Here is a 17,043-nt window from a genome sequence, read left to right as displayed (position 1 = left end):
TTTTAAAAAAAATTGTTATGATTTTAAATCTTTATAAATGAATTTTAAACGTTTAAAATAGGAAATTAACATCCCGATTACACTCTTTTTATGCAGTAATAGGTTATATATTAGTATATGTCAAGAATAGTGGTATATGGGTTAAATCATGTGTATACAAGGAGGGTGCATTGTTTGTACTTGTGCTTCCGGATGGTTTTGACCACCACCATCTCATGGACTCATTGTACGCTGATATGGGGCTCTTACCGTCCGCTCATTCTATTGTGGTCAAATATGAGACACCCTTTTCAGCATTGCCAATAAAGATTAGAAACGCTAGCCACGTCAAAAGTTACTTGTATTTGAGGAGCCGAGACCATTCCATGTCAACTTTTCATCTTGTTATTGAGATAAAGTTATGTTAACGCCCGATGACGCAGTAAATCAGCCGTCCACGTATCGCCTAGAATCAAGTCCAATGAAGAGGGAGTCTAGATTTGAAGAGTTTGCATCTCATTCCACTCTTGGATTGGAAGAATACACATTTGAACAACTGTGTGCATTGGCATCACAGCCCCCTTCTCCGCCACAAAGACCGTCACGGCCAACTCCCTCGATACATCAACCTCCACAACCACCTTCCTCTACACAGGGACCCTCTATACGCTACCAAACACGTCTTGAAGAAGCATTTGACCATGTATGCGATAAGTAAACACTTGGCATTCATGACAAAGAGTTCTTGTAAGAAGTATCTCTACGTCGTTTGTCCGGGTGACAATTGTGAGTGGGATGTTCGTGCGGTTAGATTAAGGGAGACCGAAGTTTTTCAAATCAGGATGTATGTGTTTCTCCCAACATTTCTTTTTTTTACATCATATTTTAGTTATATTAAAAAATCTAAAATCACACTATTTATTGACATTAATTTCAATAAACATTGTGATTTATTGACTTTAATTTCAATAAATACTATGATTTATTGACATCGGTATCAATAAACATTGTGATCTATTAATAATCTTATTGTATGAAATTCATTCCTTCTTAATATAGATTTGATTCTGAGCATACATGTTTCGTGGAGTCTAGAAAGAATCCAAAAGCCACGACGTTATTTACAGGAGATGTTGTGAAACACAAGTTTGCGGATCCTCGTCAAATGAATTGTAAATCGAAAGAAATCCGATTACATGGAGACAGATTATAGAGTTTGCATGACGTATAAGAAGGCTTGAAGAGCAAAAGAAAAGGCCATTGGGTTGTTGTACAGAACTGACATTGTGTCTACGCATTTCTGCCTACCTTAAAGTATATGACTGATGTTGTTGGCCCGTCTAGGGCCAACGGGAACAAGGTCATCTCTTCGACCCACATGGCTGGTACGAGATCTTGGGCGGCGAAACCCTGACTCAACCAGGAGCCGGCCCAAACCAATGGCCAAGTCAAAACCCAGCCATGGGCCGAGTCAATGGCTCACCCGGCCATTGGCTGGGTCAAATGGCTCACTCGGCCATTGGACAGTTCACTCGGCCAATGGCCGAGTGAACCCTTCAGCCACCAAGGCAGTTCACTCGGCCATTGGCCGAGTGAACCTTCCAGCAGTTCACTCGGCCAATGGCCGAGTGAACCTTCCGGCCGCCGAGACAGTTCACTCGGCCATTGGCCGAGTGAACCTTCCAGCAGTTCACTCGGCCAATGGCCGAGTGAACCTTCCGGCCGCCGAGACAGTTCACTCGGCCATTGGCCGAGTGAACCTTCCAGCAGTTCACTCGGCCAATGGCCGAGTGAACCTTCCAGCCGCCGAGACAGTTCACTCGGCCATTGGCCGAGTGAACCTTCCAGCAGTTCACTCGGCCAATGGCCGAGTGAACCTCCCTGCTGCCTCAGCAATTCACTCGGCCATTGGCCGAGTGAACCTCAGCCGGCCCAAGACCTTCACTCGGCCAATGGCCGAGTGAACCTCACCACCATGTTCACTCGGCCATTGGCCGACCCAGCCTCCTCCAAGGCCGACCCAAGCACTCTCACTCGGCCAAGGGGTCTTCAAACCACCCCTTGGCTGCCTATAAATACCAAGGCACCCCCCTTGGTCCAGGTAATCCATTCTTGAGTACTGAAACGCTGCCGAACTCGTACCTCGCTCGTTTCTCTCAAGCTTTGGCCTCTAAACACCCCTAAAACCTCTATACTCCACCTCAATCACACTAATGTTGGGCGTCGGAGAGGTAAACAGGGGCACCCCCCCTGTTTCCCCTTTGTAGTTCACATGTTCTCTATTCCTTTTCAGGTACTCTGACGAACTCAAGGGACATCCACAGCTAAGGGACGACTCGGGATACCGGGTCTGACACGCTCGAGTCAAGACGAGACCACTTGGTCCGGCCTTGGGTCTAACCGTCTTTGGCTCCTAAATGGTTGTCCGAAAAACAGCGACAACATTTTGGCGCTAGAAGGAGGGGATCTCTCGACCTTGACGACGCTTTCCCTCTACCAGTTTTCTCCCTTTGTAATCACGGCTCTCGAGAGATGAGTCATCTACCCACTACCTCCGCGGGTACCCGAGCGACGAGCTCGAGGTACGCTCTCCGAAACCTCGCGCACCGTCTTGAAGGGCAACCTCGCGATAGCGAGAGCCAGCCCCAAGACCCGGTGAACGACCCCGAGGCCGAGCTCCGAGAGGACACGGCCCGGCGGCTCGCGGAGCTCCTTGACCGTCCCGGCGTTGACAGCTCCCTCATCGCCGGTCTCCTCGGCTACGACGTCGAGGATCGATCTGCTCAAGATTACTCCGACCCCGAGTACGTGGAGGAATCGAGGACCGACGAGGCCACCCCTAGCCTCGCTCAAACGCGATCCGAGAGGGCCAACGGTGCGTTGGCCGATCCTTTGTGCCCGGCGCGACAACAGGCACGGTCACAGTCCCGGGGACTCGCCCCCTCGGTTTCAAGAGGTGGCCGGACACGGCCCCTCGCCGAGGAGAGAGCGACTCTGGTCGACGATGGAGCCGATAGCCGAAGCGCTCGCCGGACGACCCGGCCAAGGGCGACCTCGCCTCGTCACGCACCAAGCGTGGACCTTAGAGAGCGCTTGACGGCGCAGAGAAACTCCCGAGGGGAGGATCTCCGCCAAAGGCTAAATTCTCGGAGGGACGCGCTCCCCGCCGCAACTCTTGGCCGGCCTCAGGCCAATGTCGTGGACCAAGCGTCCAATGAACGCCAACCAGTGACCCCCGTGGCCCCGACGATTGGCCCTGCCAACGGGCTTGATATGGTCACAATGATCCAGAGCCTCCAAAACCAAATCATCGAGATGAGGGAATCAGGGAGGCAAAGGCCGTACGGAGGGATCGAGGAATCATACTCTCCCTTCGCCGCACAAGTCCTCGCGCAGCCATGCGTGAGAAACTTTAAGTTACCGTCCATTCCCCCCTATGATGGACGTACGGACCCCCACTTCCACGTCCAACACTATGAGACGTGGATGACGATGCAAGGGCAGACGGACGCCACCCTCTGCCAAGCCTTCAGCCTGACCCTCACAGGGTCGGGCTTTGAGTGGTTCCAAAGTTTGAGGCCTGGAAGCATCCCGTCCTTCCGGGCCTTGCGAGAGGCTTTCCTTGCTCGCTTTGCCACGCTTGTGGCACAAAAGAAATCGAAGACCCACCTCCTCTCCATTCGACAGGGGAGAGATGAGACGTTGAGACAATACCTCGCCCGCTTCACCGAGGAGTCTCACAAAGTCGAGGGCTTCGACGACAGGGACGCCATCACGGCGATTACCGAGGGAGTTCGCACGAGCGACTTCCTCAAGTCCATTGTCGGGCAAGTCCCGCGAGACATGGCGGAGCTGATGACGAGAGCCCGCACACATATGGGAATCAAGGACTATCTCGATGGCCGCGATGGCCGGAAGTCAGGAGGACAAGGTGGTCACCACCGCGAAGAACGGGACGAAGATCGCCCCGAACCTCAAAGCAAGAGGAGCAAGGGAGGCCGGGCCCCTAACGGTCGCCCCCTCTCCGGTCCAAGATCGTCGCACGTTGATAACTTCCAAGCGTTATCAACGTACACCCCGCTGAACACTCCGCAAGAGCGGATCCTGGCTCTGCACCGCGACAAGCTAGGAAGTCCGGCTCCTCTAGCAAAGGATCCCGCGAAGAGGGATCGGAACAAGTTCTGTGAGTACCACCAGGATCACGGGCATCTGACGTCCGAGTGCTATCATCTTAGGCGTCAGATCGAGGCCCTGATTCAAGTCGGGAAATTAAAAGAGTATGTCCTAAGAACGGTCGGGGCGGCCACGGTGCACGAAGGCCGTCCACGGCGGGGAAGGAAGGGTCCGGCGACGGTGACTGACATGAACCAGGCAGCGATTGAACAACCGGAGAGCTCACAGCTGCATGTCGTGGGCTAAGCCCGTCCCCTCTTCTCATTATGTCATTTTATTTCCAGTTTTAAGACAATCTCGAATTTCAATAAGGCCAATGGCCCAGGGATGTAATTTTTGACTATTTGTGCATGATAATTGCATCACATTTCACCTCGAAGTCTTTATCTTGCTGCATTAAAATTTCTAGTCTCCTCTACGAGCACACGAGAAACTCGGGGGGCTAATGGGAAACAATGCTAAAAAAAAAAAAAAACAAAAAACAAAAAGCAACAAAGACGCGCAAATCGATTATGCCTTCGTTGGCAAATCGAGAAAACAAGACGCGCACATAACAAAAAAGACGTGCTAATCGATTATGCCTTCGTTGGCAAATCGAGAACATAAGACGCGCACAAAACAAAAAAGACGTGCAAATCGATTATGCCTTCGTTGGCAAATCGAGAAAAGTAAGACGCGCACAAAACGACAAAGACGCGCAAATCGATTATGCCTTCGTTGGCAAATCGAGAAAACAAGACGCGCACATAACAAAAAAGACGTGCTAATCGATTATGCCTTCGTTGGCAAATCGAGAACATAAGACGCGCACAATACAAAAAAGACGCGCAAATCGATTATGCCTTCGTTGGCAAATCGAGAAAACAAGACGCGCACATAACAAAAAAGACGTGCTAATCGATTATGCATTCGTTGGCAAGTCGAGAAAAACAAGACGCGCACATAACAAAAAAGACGTGCTAATCGATTATGCCTTCGTTGGCAAGTCGAGAAAAGTAAGACGCGCACAATACAAAAAAGACGCGCAAATCGATTATGCCTTCGTTGGCAAATCGAGAAAACAAGACGCGCACATAACAAAAAAGACGTGCTAATCGATTATGCCTTCGTTGGCAAGTCGAGAAAAGTAAGACGCGCACAATACAAAAAAGACGCGCAAATCGATTATGCCTTCGTTGGCAAATCGAGAAAACAAGACGCGCACATAACAAAAAAGACGTGCTAATCGATTATGCCTTTGTTGGCAAGTCGAGAAAAGTAAGACGCGCACAATACAACAAAGACGTGCAAATCGATTATGCCCTCATTGGCAAGTCGAGAAAACAAGACGCGCACAACACAATAAAGCCGTGCTAACCGATCACGCCCTCATTGGTAGATCGAGAAAATGAGCCACGCACGATCAACCCGAAACAAAAAGTCGTCCCTCGCGACGCACAAAGGCCGTCCCTCGCGACGCGCGAAGGCCATTCCTCATGGCACGGACCCGAGAGCGTTCATCCCGCATCCGTATAAAGGCGTAGATTTTGAGTTTCCACTCGATCTACGCTCGACCGGAAACTCGGGGGGCTAATGTTGTTGGCCCGTCTAGGGCCAACGGGAACAAGGTCATCTCTTCGACCCACATGGCTGGTACGAGATCTTGGGCGGCGAAACCCTGACTCAACCAGGAGCCGGCCCAAACCAATGGCCAAGTCAAAACCCAGCCATGGGCCGAGTCAATGGCTCACCCGGCCATTGGCTGGGTCAAATGGCTCACTCGGCCATTGGACAGTTCACTCGGCCAATGGCCGAGTGAACCCTTCAGCCACCAAGGCAGTTCACTCGGCCATTGGCCGAGTGAACCTTCCAGCAGTTCACTCGGCCAATGGCCGAGTGAACCTTCCGGCCGCCGAGACAGTTCACTCGGCCATTGGCCGAGTGAACCTTCCAGCAGTTCACTCGGCCAATGGCCGAGTGAACCTTCCGGCCGCCGAGACAGTTCACTCGGCCATTGGCCGAGTGAACCTTCCAGCAGTTCACTCGGCCAATGGCCGAGTGAACCTCTCTGCTGCCTCAGCAATTCACTCGGCCATTGGCCGAGTGAACCTCAGCCGGCCCAAGACCTTCACTCGGCCAATGGCCGAGTGAACCTCACCACCATGTTCACTCGGCCATTGGCCGACCCAGCCTCCTCCAAGGCCGACCCAAGCACTCTCACTCGGCCAAGGGGTCTTCAAACCACCCCTTGGCTGCCTATAAATACCAAGGCACCCCCCTTGGTCCAGGTAATCCATTCTTGAGTACTGAAACGCTGCCGAACTCGTACCTCGCTCGTTTCTCTCAAGCTTTGGCCTCTAAACACCCCTAAAACCTCTATACTCCACCTCAATCACACTAATGTTGGGCGTCGGAGAGGTAAACAGGGGCACCCCCCCTGTTTCCCCTTTGTAGTTCACATGTTCTCTATTCCTTTTCAGGTACTCTGACGAACTCAAGGGACATCCACAGCTAAGGGACGACTCGGGATACCGGGTCTGACACGCTCGAGTCAAGACGAGACCACTTGGTCCGGCCTTGGGTCTAACCGTCTTTGGCTCCTAAATGGTTGTCCGAAAAACAGCGACAACAACTGAGACAAAAAAAATCCAGGGTCTGTCCTGGAGCTTACTGCTGACCATGAACACAAATTTATTAAAAAAAAAATTACGTCTCTTAGTCCCTTCATAAGAGGATGGAAGTTTTGTTGGCCTATCATCATTAGCGACGCTACGTTCTTGAAGAACTATCATCGTGAAACTTTGTTTACAGCGGTAGCGGTGGATACAAATGAACAATGTTTTCCCCTCGCCTTCAGTGTTGGAGACTCTGAATCGAATGACTCATGGTTAAATTTTTTGAGCACGTTAAAGCCAACGATAGGGGAGATGCCACGTCAAGTCAACGTATCCAACATGAACAATGGAATATGTAATGTTGTGGCAAAGGTTTTTCCAAATTTCGGCACATGGGTATTGCGCGTATCATCTTCTTGGCAACATGAAGAAAAATTTCAAGGGTCTCCCCAAGAGTTTCAACTGGAAGTTTTATGGTGCAGCAAAGGCATATAATCGTATGGAATTTGAAAAGTATATACGCATGATCGACCGGGAAAATATTGAAATTCGACAATACCTTGCGAATGAAGTGGGACATGAAAAATGGGGTCGTTGCTACATTACCAATACAAGGTACTCAATCATGACCTCAAACAATGCCGAGTCTATGAATTCCATGGACTCCAAAGCTAGAGATTTTCCAATTTCGAAGTTGATTGATTGGTTGAGAGAGAGAATGCAAAAGTGGTTCTACGACCGAAGAGAATTAGCAACGACATCAACGAAGGTTCTTAGTCCAAAATTTCAAAAGCAAATGAATGACTCTCATGCTCTTTCTACTTTAATGCCGATAAGTTCTATACTAATTTAATATGAATAAATAAATTATTTTTCATGAATTCACTGTGACTTTTTATTGACATTAATAACAATAAGTTTCAATGTTTATTGACATTAATATAAATAAAAAAAATAACAGGAATTAATTATTTTTCAAGAACTCATTGTGACTTTTTATTGACATTAATAGCAATAAGTTCCAATATTTATTGACATTAATATGAATAAAAAAATAACAGGAATTAATTATTTTTCGAGAACTAACTGTGACTTTTTATTGACATTAATAGCAATAAGTTCCAGTGTTTATTAACATTAACGTCACATTATTGTTCCAGAACTCACTGTGAATACTTGTTTATTGTAGGTGAGACCTTCTTCTATTTTCGAGTTTGAGGTTTTAGATAAAGATGGAGAGAGATGAGTTGTGAATTTGCAGCATAAAACATGATCATGCTTAGAATTTTATACAAATTGTTTTGTATGAGCTCATGCGATTGCGGCATGTCATATTCGTAACCTTCCACCTATGGACTTTTGTTCTGCCTATTATACCACCGAGTACTGGAAATGGTGTTATTTAGGTGTCATCCACCCGCATGGCAGTGCTAAAGCATGGGTGTTACTTCCTCCTCACTTCAACAGTCGTCCGGCAGGTAGACCTAAGAAGAGAAGGATACTATCTCAAGGTGAAGTACCTAGTGGGCGTAAATGTAGCAGGTGCGGCAAAGAAGGACACAAAGGGAAGACATGTGACGATCCTGTTCCTTTGTCTCAGAGAAGCAGTTGTTGAAAAAGTTTTAATTTTGTAATTCTAAATATGATGTAATACTTTATAATCATGGATGTCAACTTTTGCGAATATGAAATTTGTCTACTTCTCTTTGTCATAGATTCTAAAAATCAACAGTTTTATTGACAATGATGTCAATAAAATCCCAATGTTATTGACAATGATGCCAATAAAACTCCATTTTTATTGACAATGATGTCAATAAAACCCAATTAGTTTTATAGACAATGATGCCAATAAAATCCTAGTTTTATTGACAATTAACAACAATGAATCAATTACATGAACAGAGAAAAAGAACAAGACATAAATTACAATAATCAAAAGATAACCATGTCAAAACATAACAAAACAACCTGAACATCACATAGTAGTACACATCACACACCATTGTGGCTAATACAACACATCACACATAAATCCATATCTTAGCGTACCTGAAAATTAGTCAAATCCTATCCAATATCTTAGGCGTGGGATAGCAAAATAACATAAATACATATCAATGTGTCTAATACAACACATCACACATCATTGTCGGACAGACAACTATTGTTCTCTTGCTTCAAAGTGTCGTGCCTACAAAGATCGATGACTAGCTTCAGGCGATACATCGTTGTGTGTTCTTGCTTCAATTCCGTCAATGGAAGCCCGTGCATTAAGAACTCTGCGGTCTTAATGAAAAACATCAATATTAAATTTAAAAATAATAACTATCGAAAAAGTGTACATTTATAATCCATACCTGTTATGCTGTTGAGGTATATCATCGGCGAATATAATTTTGAAAGGCTCAGAAGTCTGATCATCAATCTTCAAGCTTGCAAATACACTAATTGAGTCTAGCAAGATGGGAAGGAATTCAACCAAACTGGTTATACTCTCTCTCGTTCCCTTTCGATAGCTCAATGAGTCATAAACAGAGATTGACTTGGCGGGGAGGGAGATAACCAAAAGAATCCAATGATCTTTAGAGTGAAATATGACGTAAATATTACCCACGTCTACCCATGGACAGACGCAATTCCCTCATGATTTCATCCCCAAAACGATCTTCTGAGAAGTTGGTTGTTTGGACCGGTCAAACTTGTCGGGATTCCCAAAAGATTTCCATTCGTTGTGTAGTTCTTTGAAATATTGGGTGAAATTTGTGCTGGTGGTCGCATATGCATGGCTGACTTCCGTGTACTTCATCTTCTTCCTAAGGTAGTAGAATAGTACACTCATGTGCTGCAAACAAGTAGTTCACATTATTGACATGAATACCAATACATCACACATGTTTATTGACATGGATAGCAATAAATTATATGAATGATTGACATGAATTTGACATGGATAGCAATAAATTAGATGAATTATTGACATGGATAGCAATAAATCAGATGAATTATTGACAAGAATACCAATAAATGAACTTATGTTAGGTACCTCATCGATTAGCCATTCGTCTGCGTCCACAAGGTGTAAATCCAGGTCTTCGAGTTAATGCATATGTCCCGAAAGTCCCAAGACGGAGACAACAACTCTTCAAGTCATTGTATTTGGTCTTGACATTCGTCTTTTTGTATCCAAGTTTGAGACCAACTTCCAGCCACTTTTTCATGACATTAACATCATTTACGGAAGGCAGTGCCGTTGGATCCGAGAGTGGATAGGTGAGGGTATTTTCTTGGGGCCGGTTATGAAAAGAACATATGGTTGCGACTTCGATGTAGGAGTATATGTTGTCGGGGGTCTCCTGGTCTGATGTTTTTCAGGCGAATCCGAAATGATGATAGCTTGCTCTTTGACCCCTTCTACAATATCTTAGGTAACGACTACCTCGTCACCATAATGCCAGACTGTTCTTCCACTTCAATATCTCTCAATTCTTGTGACGTATGGTTCAAAAAACCTCATTCTCCATAAACGACTACTTGTGATTGAATAAACAAAAATAAATAAATAAGTATGGAATGTTTGAGTAAAAATGACTACCTGAGATTTGAGTAAAAATTTTGTTCTCTCCATATACTCGCTTCTCTTTTTTCTCATTGTCTACGTCGCTGGCTTGTGTGTCTTCATCTTTATCATGTTGCTCTCCTTCTTTCTCTTCATAACATCTATCCTTCTTTCTCGTCATCATGTGACTGTCCTTCTTTCTCGTCATCATGTGTCTCTCTTTCTTTCTCTTCATTATGTCGTGGGTCTTTATTCTTCGGAAAGATCAATTAGATCTTCTCATCAAGGCCCTTCACATATTGGCTTAGCTCGTGAATTTTGCCATATATGTCCTTGAGATCAGCTAGTAGCCATCTGATTCTCCAAAGCATGCAACTGCTCATAATATAATGAAAAAAAACATTTCAATATAGACAATTCTTAACATTTTTGTCAATAAATACATACAGTTATTGACATTTATGTCAATAAACACATGCATTCATGTCAATAAACACATGCAGTTATTGACATTTATGTCAATAAATACATGTGTTTATTGACATAAATATTTTTTTTTCTTAAGTTTACCCGGGAATGCTTATCAGTACTCGTCACTGGCATCTTAGACACTTCTTTTATGATTTCATTGACTTTTTTTCCTGACTTTCAACAACTCTTCCTTTCGCCGCCACAATGGATGAGCCAAGTGGAGTGTAAACAATCCGATACATTAATTGAAGGACATGTTGCTAAACAATCTGGTACATTAATTGAATGACATATTACTAAACAATCTGGTAATTTACCGGCGAGCTTGAGAAATCGATTTCTAGCATCTTTAGCGCATAAACCTTAAATGTAGATTTCCATCGGAGCATGAGAGGAATGACAGTATCGGAGACTTTGTGGCAGATTTTTTGCTCTGAGAGGATGGGAAACGACTCGAATGCCCAATTTTGAAGAGGCAAAAAGAAACCTGGCAGTCTCACCTTACTCGTGTCCCTCGACCTTGACTTCTCAATGAAGGTTGTAATCTTTTCATGAAGGAAATTTCAAGCCACATTTCCCCAAGGGTGTCGGTTGAACTCGTCCAAGTTATCCACCAACTTGATATGGTTCATGTTTTTAGGAATATTGCCCACTAGAAGATGATGATTACTAAATAAGATAAAAAAGTTACTTTATTATCTTCATATAATTAGTGAAATGAGGTCTGATAACATTCAGAATCAATAACAACTATCATCCATAGTCTTTGTATCAAACTAAATCGCATGCTGGGCATCCGAGATCGGGCGGTGAACTAAAACTTGGTCGATGAGTGATATGCGCCTGGAAAGCCTTATCTAAAGCCATATATGTCGGAAACAGCCCGTTTCCAGATCTAGTGAGATATAACGAAGCCCACTCTTTTTTCTTATCTTCCTCGAAGATTAAGTTTCGGAAGACTTTGGTGTCATCACATATCAAGTCCTTGAAGGAGGAGTTCCAAATCTGATCATGTGGAGGCTTGTACGTTCAAGACGAAGACGGATTGTGAAAACTTTCGATTCGTGAGCCAAAAACTGTAAGTTTTCTTACACTCGTCTTTTAACTGATATGGTTGTTTGATGAAGTTTCTTATGATTAATTAATTAAGTAATCTAGATCTTGTTTAATAACCATGTTAATAATTAGCTCTTGTTAGCGTAATTATTCTTTTCCGTATTTAATTGGTTATTTAAGGAGCATTAATCACCAACAAGTGGTATCAGAGCTAGTTGATTACTTAATTAATCGATTCGTTCTAGTAATTAATTTTAATATGGTTTTTATGAATTTATATTATGATATGTTATTCATTCAATTCATTATGATATGATATGTGAATTGTGATTCGTGGTTGATCGTAGATTTTTTATTCTCACTTTTCTAGAATTGTTGTTAAACCCGAATTAATTCAAAGGGTATATGATTTTTGTAATTTTATTTTAAATAATTGCTGTTATCCTATAGTCGTGAAATTCGAAGGGCTGACTGCCCACTGCGAGATGAGATGATGGTCCAAAGCACAGCCCCATCGGAGTTACAGAGATCCACCTTTGACTAAGAAGACGAATTTTGTGACATCCTTGTCACAAAATTCCGCCTACCCCTTAGATAGGACTCTCGGATTTTTTGCCCTCTTGGCTCTTGATCCGAGCTACCTTGTTGAGCTCTATCTTGGCAATTGGGCTCAAGGATTCTACCGGGTCAAAGCCCGTTAGCCCGGTTGGGCCCAAAAGGCCCAAACCGATTTTTATATAAAAAAATTTAATTTTTTGATGTTTTATTTAAATTAATTATATAGGCTGGGCCCTAATAAATTTTATTTAAAACATGAAAAATAAATGATCAAGGACATCGATTTATTTTTTAAAAGGCCAATTGTATTGGGCCTTAATCATTAAATTATTTTTTGACAACTATGGAAAAATAAATAATCTTTGACATTGATTTATTTTTCACTTTAGACATAAAATGTGCTCAACAAGAATCCATGAACCAATATGATTGAGGTCATCAAGTTAGATTTATAAGAATCAATTATGATACGATCAATCCGAACCAAAACCATATATGTTTTTGTCATGCTTGTTTAATTAATTGCTTTGCCTTGTATGATGTATCTTGAAAAATTGTTTTGTGGGTTTATCATGGGCTTTCATTTATTATATGTAACTTATCTAATATGATTAGGATAGTTTTTAATTAATGAGTTGAACGGATCAGAGAAGCTTTGTCACTAAGCCGATAAAAGGCTAAGCTTGGGGGTTAATAAAAGACTATGTCTTCCCTCCTCGCTGGAAGTTTTTTTTGTGAAGGAATGCTATTAGGATAATCAAGACTAGATGTCACGATTCTCCTAATATGATTAGATAATTCGAGTGGATCACCTAGATTAAAGTTAATGCTATGAGATAAAAAAAATAATACTGAAAGTATATTGAGTCGTAGACCTCCAACATTGTCACAACACCGTGAGGATGAAAGATCCCTGCTTGATCGGCGGTCTTTTAGACATGGTGATCTGTTCCTAAGGACAGGCTTTTCTGATTCCAATAACAAGGTTGTGTCTCTATCGATAGGAGGGGGAGTTGAATTTGGCGTGTACTGGCTAAGTCAGTGCGTTCGGGTGGTACTCTTTCTGCTGAAATGTTGGGTTGACTCATGCGTGAATCCAACCGGTGGTTGCTCACGTGGTCAAAGATTTCTAATTAATTGGTAGTTAGTGAACATAGTTATGAAGTGTCATGAACCACGATTGTTCACTAATCTGAGATGGTTCTCGATTTTCACTAGGTGCACTCTGTTACGCCACCATAGTGGGATGGACTGTGGCTATTGGTGGATTACCGTGGAATATAAAAACTGGGTTCTTTTCTTTAGTATTTTATCTCGTGCTTGGTTGCATTATGTTTTTATTTTCCTAAATCTTATTGATAGCTTGTTTCTTTTTCATATTGCTAATATATATGTGCTTTTATATTTTAGTAATCATGTCGAACCCTATTATGGCGTTATTGTCAAAAGACGTCATGACTGGTGAGAACTTCCGGAAATGGAAGTCTAACCTGAATATTGTGCTAGTGAGTGAAAGCATTTGCTTTATCCTCACTGAAGAGAGACCTCCTTTTCCGACATCAAATTCATCCCGCTCGCAGAATGATGATTTTGACAAGTGGAACATGGCTAACAACAAAGTCATAGCCTACATGCACGCAAGCATATCTGATGCTTTGCGAACAAAGTTGGAAGGTAAGGAGACTGTTGTGGAGATCTTTGACTCGCTGTAAGAAATGTTTGGGATGCAGAGCGAGCAAGCCCGTATTGAACTCACCCGTAAGTACACTAGCACTAGGATGATTGTGGGAACTCATGTGAGGGATCATGTCATGAAAATGACTAATTACTTCACAGAAGCTGAACTCCACGGGGCTTTGATGGATGAGGTCACTCAGGTAGGAATTATCCTGAATTTCCTTTCGAGTGACTTCATACAGTTCACGTCGAACTATATCATGAATAAATTCACGTATGGACTGCCTCTGCTATTGAATGAGTTACAGAATTTCAAGTCTATCACTCATCAAGGAAGGAACAAAGGATCAGCTCTGTATGCTGACAAAAGTTCTTTGCCGAAATCCAAGAAGAACATGTCTTCTGGAGCTAGGTCATCAAAGGCATGTCCTACTACTTCGAAGGGGAAAGCTCCCGCTGACAAAGAAAGGAGAAACTTCAAGAGAAGTGGAAAAGGAAAAGAGAAGAAGCGTGGATTGGTGGGAAAATGCCACCACTGTAACACTAAAGGCCATTGGAAGAGGAACTGTCCTTTGTACATAGCCGAGCTTGAAAAGAACAAGAAGAATTCTGGTAATGTACCGAAGAATTCATGATATCCTAAAATTATTTTTGAGGATAATCATTCATGAGCATACTTCAATTCTTGTTGCAAAATAGGTCTAGAAGAACACGATGGTGTTGGTGAGCTTGCTGAGCAATGTCGGATTCAAGCCTGAATTATTGAGAAGCTCATGCTCCAGCTCAAGATAAAATTTCCCGCTAGTTTTATTACTTTCGTTTTGGGATTTATTTTCGAACATAAGAGTTGTGTCACAAATAATCCGAGGTTTTCTGGACTGTAGTCTTTTATGACTAGACCATATAGGATGAATCTTTTCTTTCTTTATGTTTTATTACATTATTTATGAACATATGAATGTGTCATTAAATATTTCTCTACTCATTTATGAATTGCCTTAAATTGCCTTTATGATATTTGAATATGCATAAATGCTTAAGCCTTAATTAAATATAGAATATGAAGGACCGTGTTTCCGTTCACTAACTATATAGGTGCACAATATTATATTATCCGAGTTAATAATCTCTGTTAGAATTTAAATTAGCTTTTATTGCTTTATTAAAATTGTTATTATAAATGTGTTTTATGAAATAATAAGAACTATTTAGAACTCTGGTAGTGTCTAAATAATTATCTCATATCGACAAATGATTTGTGTGATTAAGAGATAATGAGATACCACAACTTTAAAGTTAGTGTTGATGATACATTGATTCAGTGGGAGGATCTTTATAAGAACCTAGACACTCTAGTTCAATAACTAAGAGAGAGCTTCCTTGAATGGGACCTAATCACTAAAATTGATTAAGTGGGAGCATCCTTTATTGGATCCTAGTCACTAGAATCATATTATTGAGTGGGAGCATCCTTTAAAGGATTCTAGCCACGATTGTTCATTGAATTTAATGGGAGCATCTTTATAAGAATCTCGCCATTATTAAACAATATAATGAAAGCAATGTCCTTCTTCACAGAACTGTGACCATCATTTATGATGGAATCCTTTAATATGGATTAATATTGCTATCATGACAATAATATGAATGGAAGTGTAATTAATTATTGACTTGCCGTAAATAATCAATTAATAAGTGGTAGCATCTTTAATTAGAATCTTATCGCTATTGAACGAATTTAAAATATCTTAATCCTTCACATGATTTTATGCATAATTTATGATGAGATTCTTAAATGAATCTAATAAGCTATTAAATCGTACAATAAATGGAAGTATGCATTACTTGCCATTAAGTAGAAAGCATCCATTAATGGATCATTGTCTTTAATCATCAACAAAATCTTTCATTAAATGAAAGTATTGATCTTTAATAATGAAGATCAAGGTAACTTGTTTTTAAGTCAATAAACCCTTATTTAGTAGATCAACCTGTCAAGCTATTAGCTTGAAGGATTTTAGAGATCTATAAATTGAACAATGAATGTGTTCGAACAAGCGGATTGGTACTTAAGGGATTGAACCCTTGAGAATAGACATTGGCAACGATGTTGCTCTTCTCTCTGATACCACGAACCAGTTCATTTGGGATCTTATTTAAAATAAGATGAATTGTCCTTTGAGGAACATGTTCTGTTGACTTTGGATCTAAGTAGTTAGATACTACTGAACCTTTTATTAAAAGGTAGATCTTTAAAAACGAACAAATAATCATGATGACTCTTGGTTTTTTGTTATAATCGATATTCTTGGAATGATCGATATGTGTTATTATTATATACGTGTCATTGAGAAAGTTATTAACGTTGAGTAATAGACTTAATGATGACACGATTGACTGAGCTAAAACAATTTATGAAACTTGAGGTTTAGAAACGACAAGCTCGTTCCATAAATATCTCAAACATACTTATTGTGATAAGGTATGAGCTCAAAATTGAGGCTAAAGACATTGTCAATAAGTGGACTCTAAATTAACCCTTTTGACAATGTCAAATTTTCGAGAATACTAACGAGTGTTTTAAAACATTGTAATATTCGGGAAATAGTGAGATACTTAATTATTTAATTGTAAATCCTTAAAGTCATGTATATTGAATATGAATTGACCAATAAGGATGCACAATAAATAACTAAGTAATGGAAGAATTCAATAAAGTTCTTATTGAGACATATTTAATCACACTGGGGTTGGTGGTGATGAGATCTGAGCATGCAACGGTGCAAATTGTTGAATGCACCAATAGATGTACACCAACGAATAGGGTAACTTCGTATCTTTAGATATGAAGTCTGGTGTATAGTTTGAAAGATGCAAAGTGTTAGAATGTTCTAAAGTTAATTGATTTACTAAGAACAAAATGACTTGACCTTAAGAGGTAAGTCAAGAATACTTGCATGTTAGTATGGACTGTGG

General features: G+C 41.8%; 1 protein-coding gene across 1 annotated transcript; it reads left to right on the top strand.

Annotated features, from left to right (window-relative positions):
- The first annotated feature begins 14,105 nt into the window (after window positions 1-14,105).
- Window positions 14,106-14,702, top strand: LOC149393902 (uncharacterized). Its single transcript, XM_089618207.1, has one exon. The coding sequence runs from the start codon at window positions 14,106-14,108 to the stop codon at window positions 14,700-14,702; it is 597 nt and encodes a 198-aa protein (XP_089474333.1).
- Window positions 14,703-17,043: the final 2,341 nt, after the last annotated feature.

The sequence above is a fragment of the Urtica dioica genome, chromosome 6 (genome assembly GCF_054948205.1).
Source record: "Urtica dioica subsp. dioica isolate 48M chromosome 6, U.dioica_male_clone48M_v1_H2, whole genome shotgun sequence".
NCBI classification, from domain to species: domain Eukaryota; kingdom Viridiplantae; phylum Streptophyta; class Magnoliopsida; order Rosales; family Urticaceae; genus Urtica; species Urtica dioica.
Note: the sequence above shows the minus strand (reverse complement) of the source record. Positions and strands in the feature narration are given on the sequence as shown.

Bases quoted from the DNA above. Each gene is read 5' to 3' on its own strand.
- LOC149393902 (XM_089618207.1), top strand. From the start codon at position 14,106: ATGTTTGGGATGCAGAGCGAGCAAGCCCGTATTGAACTCACCCGTAAG.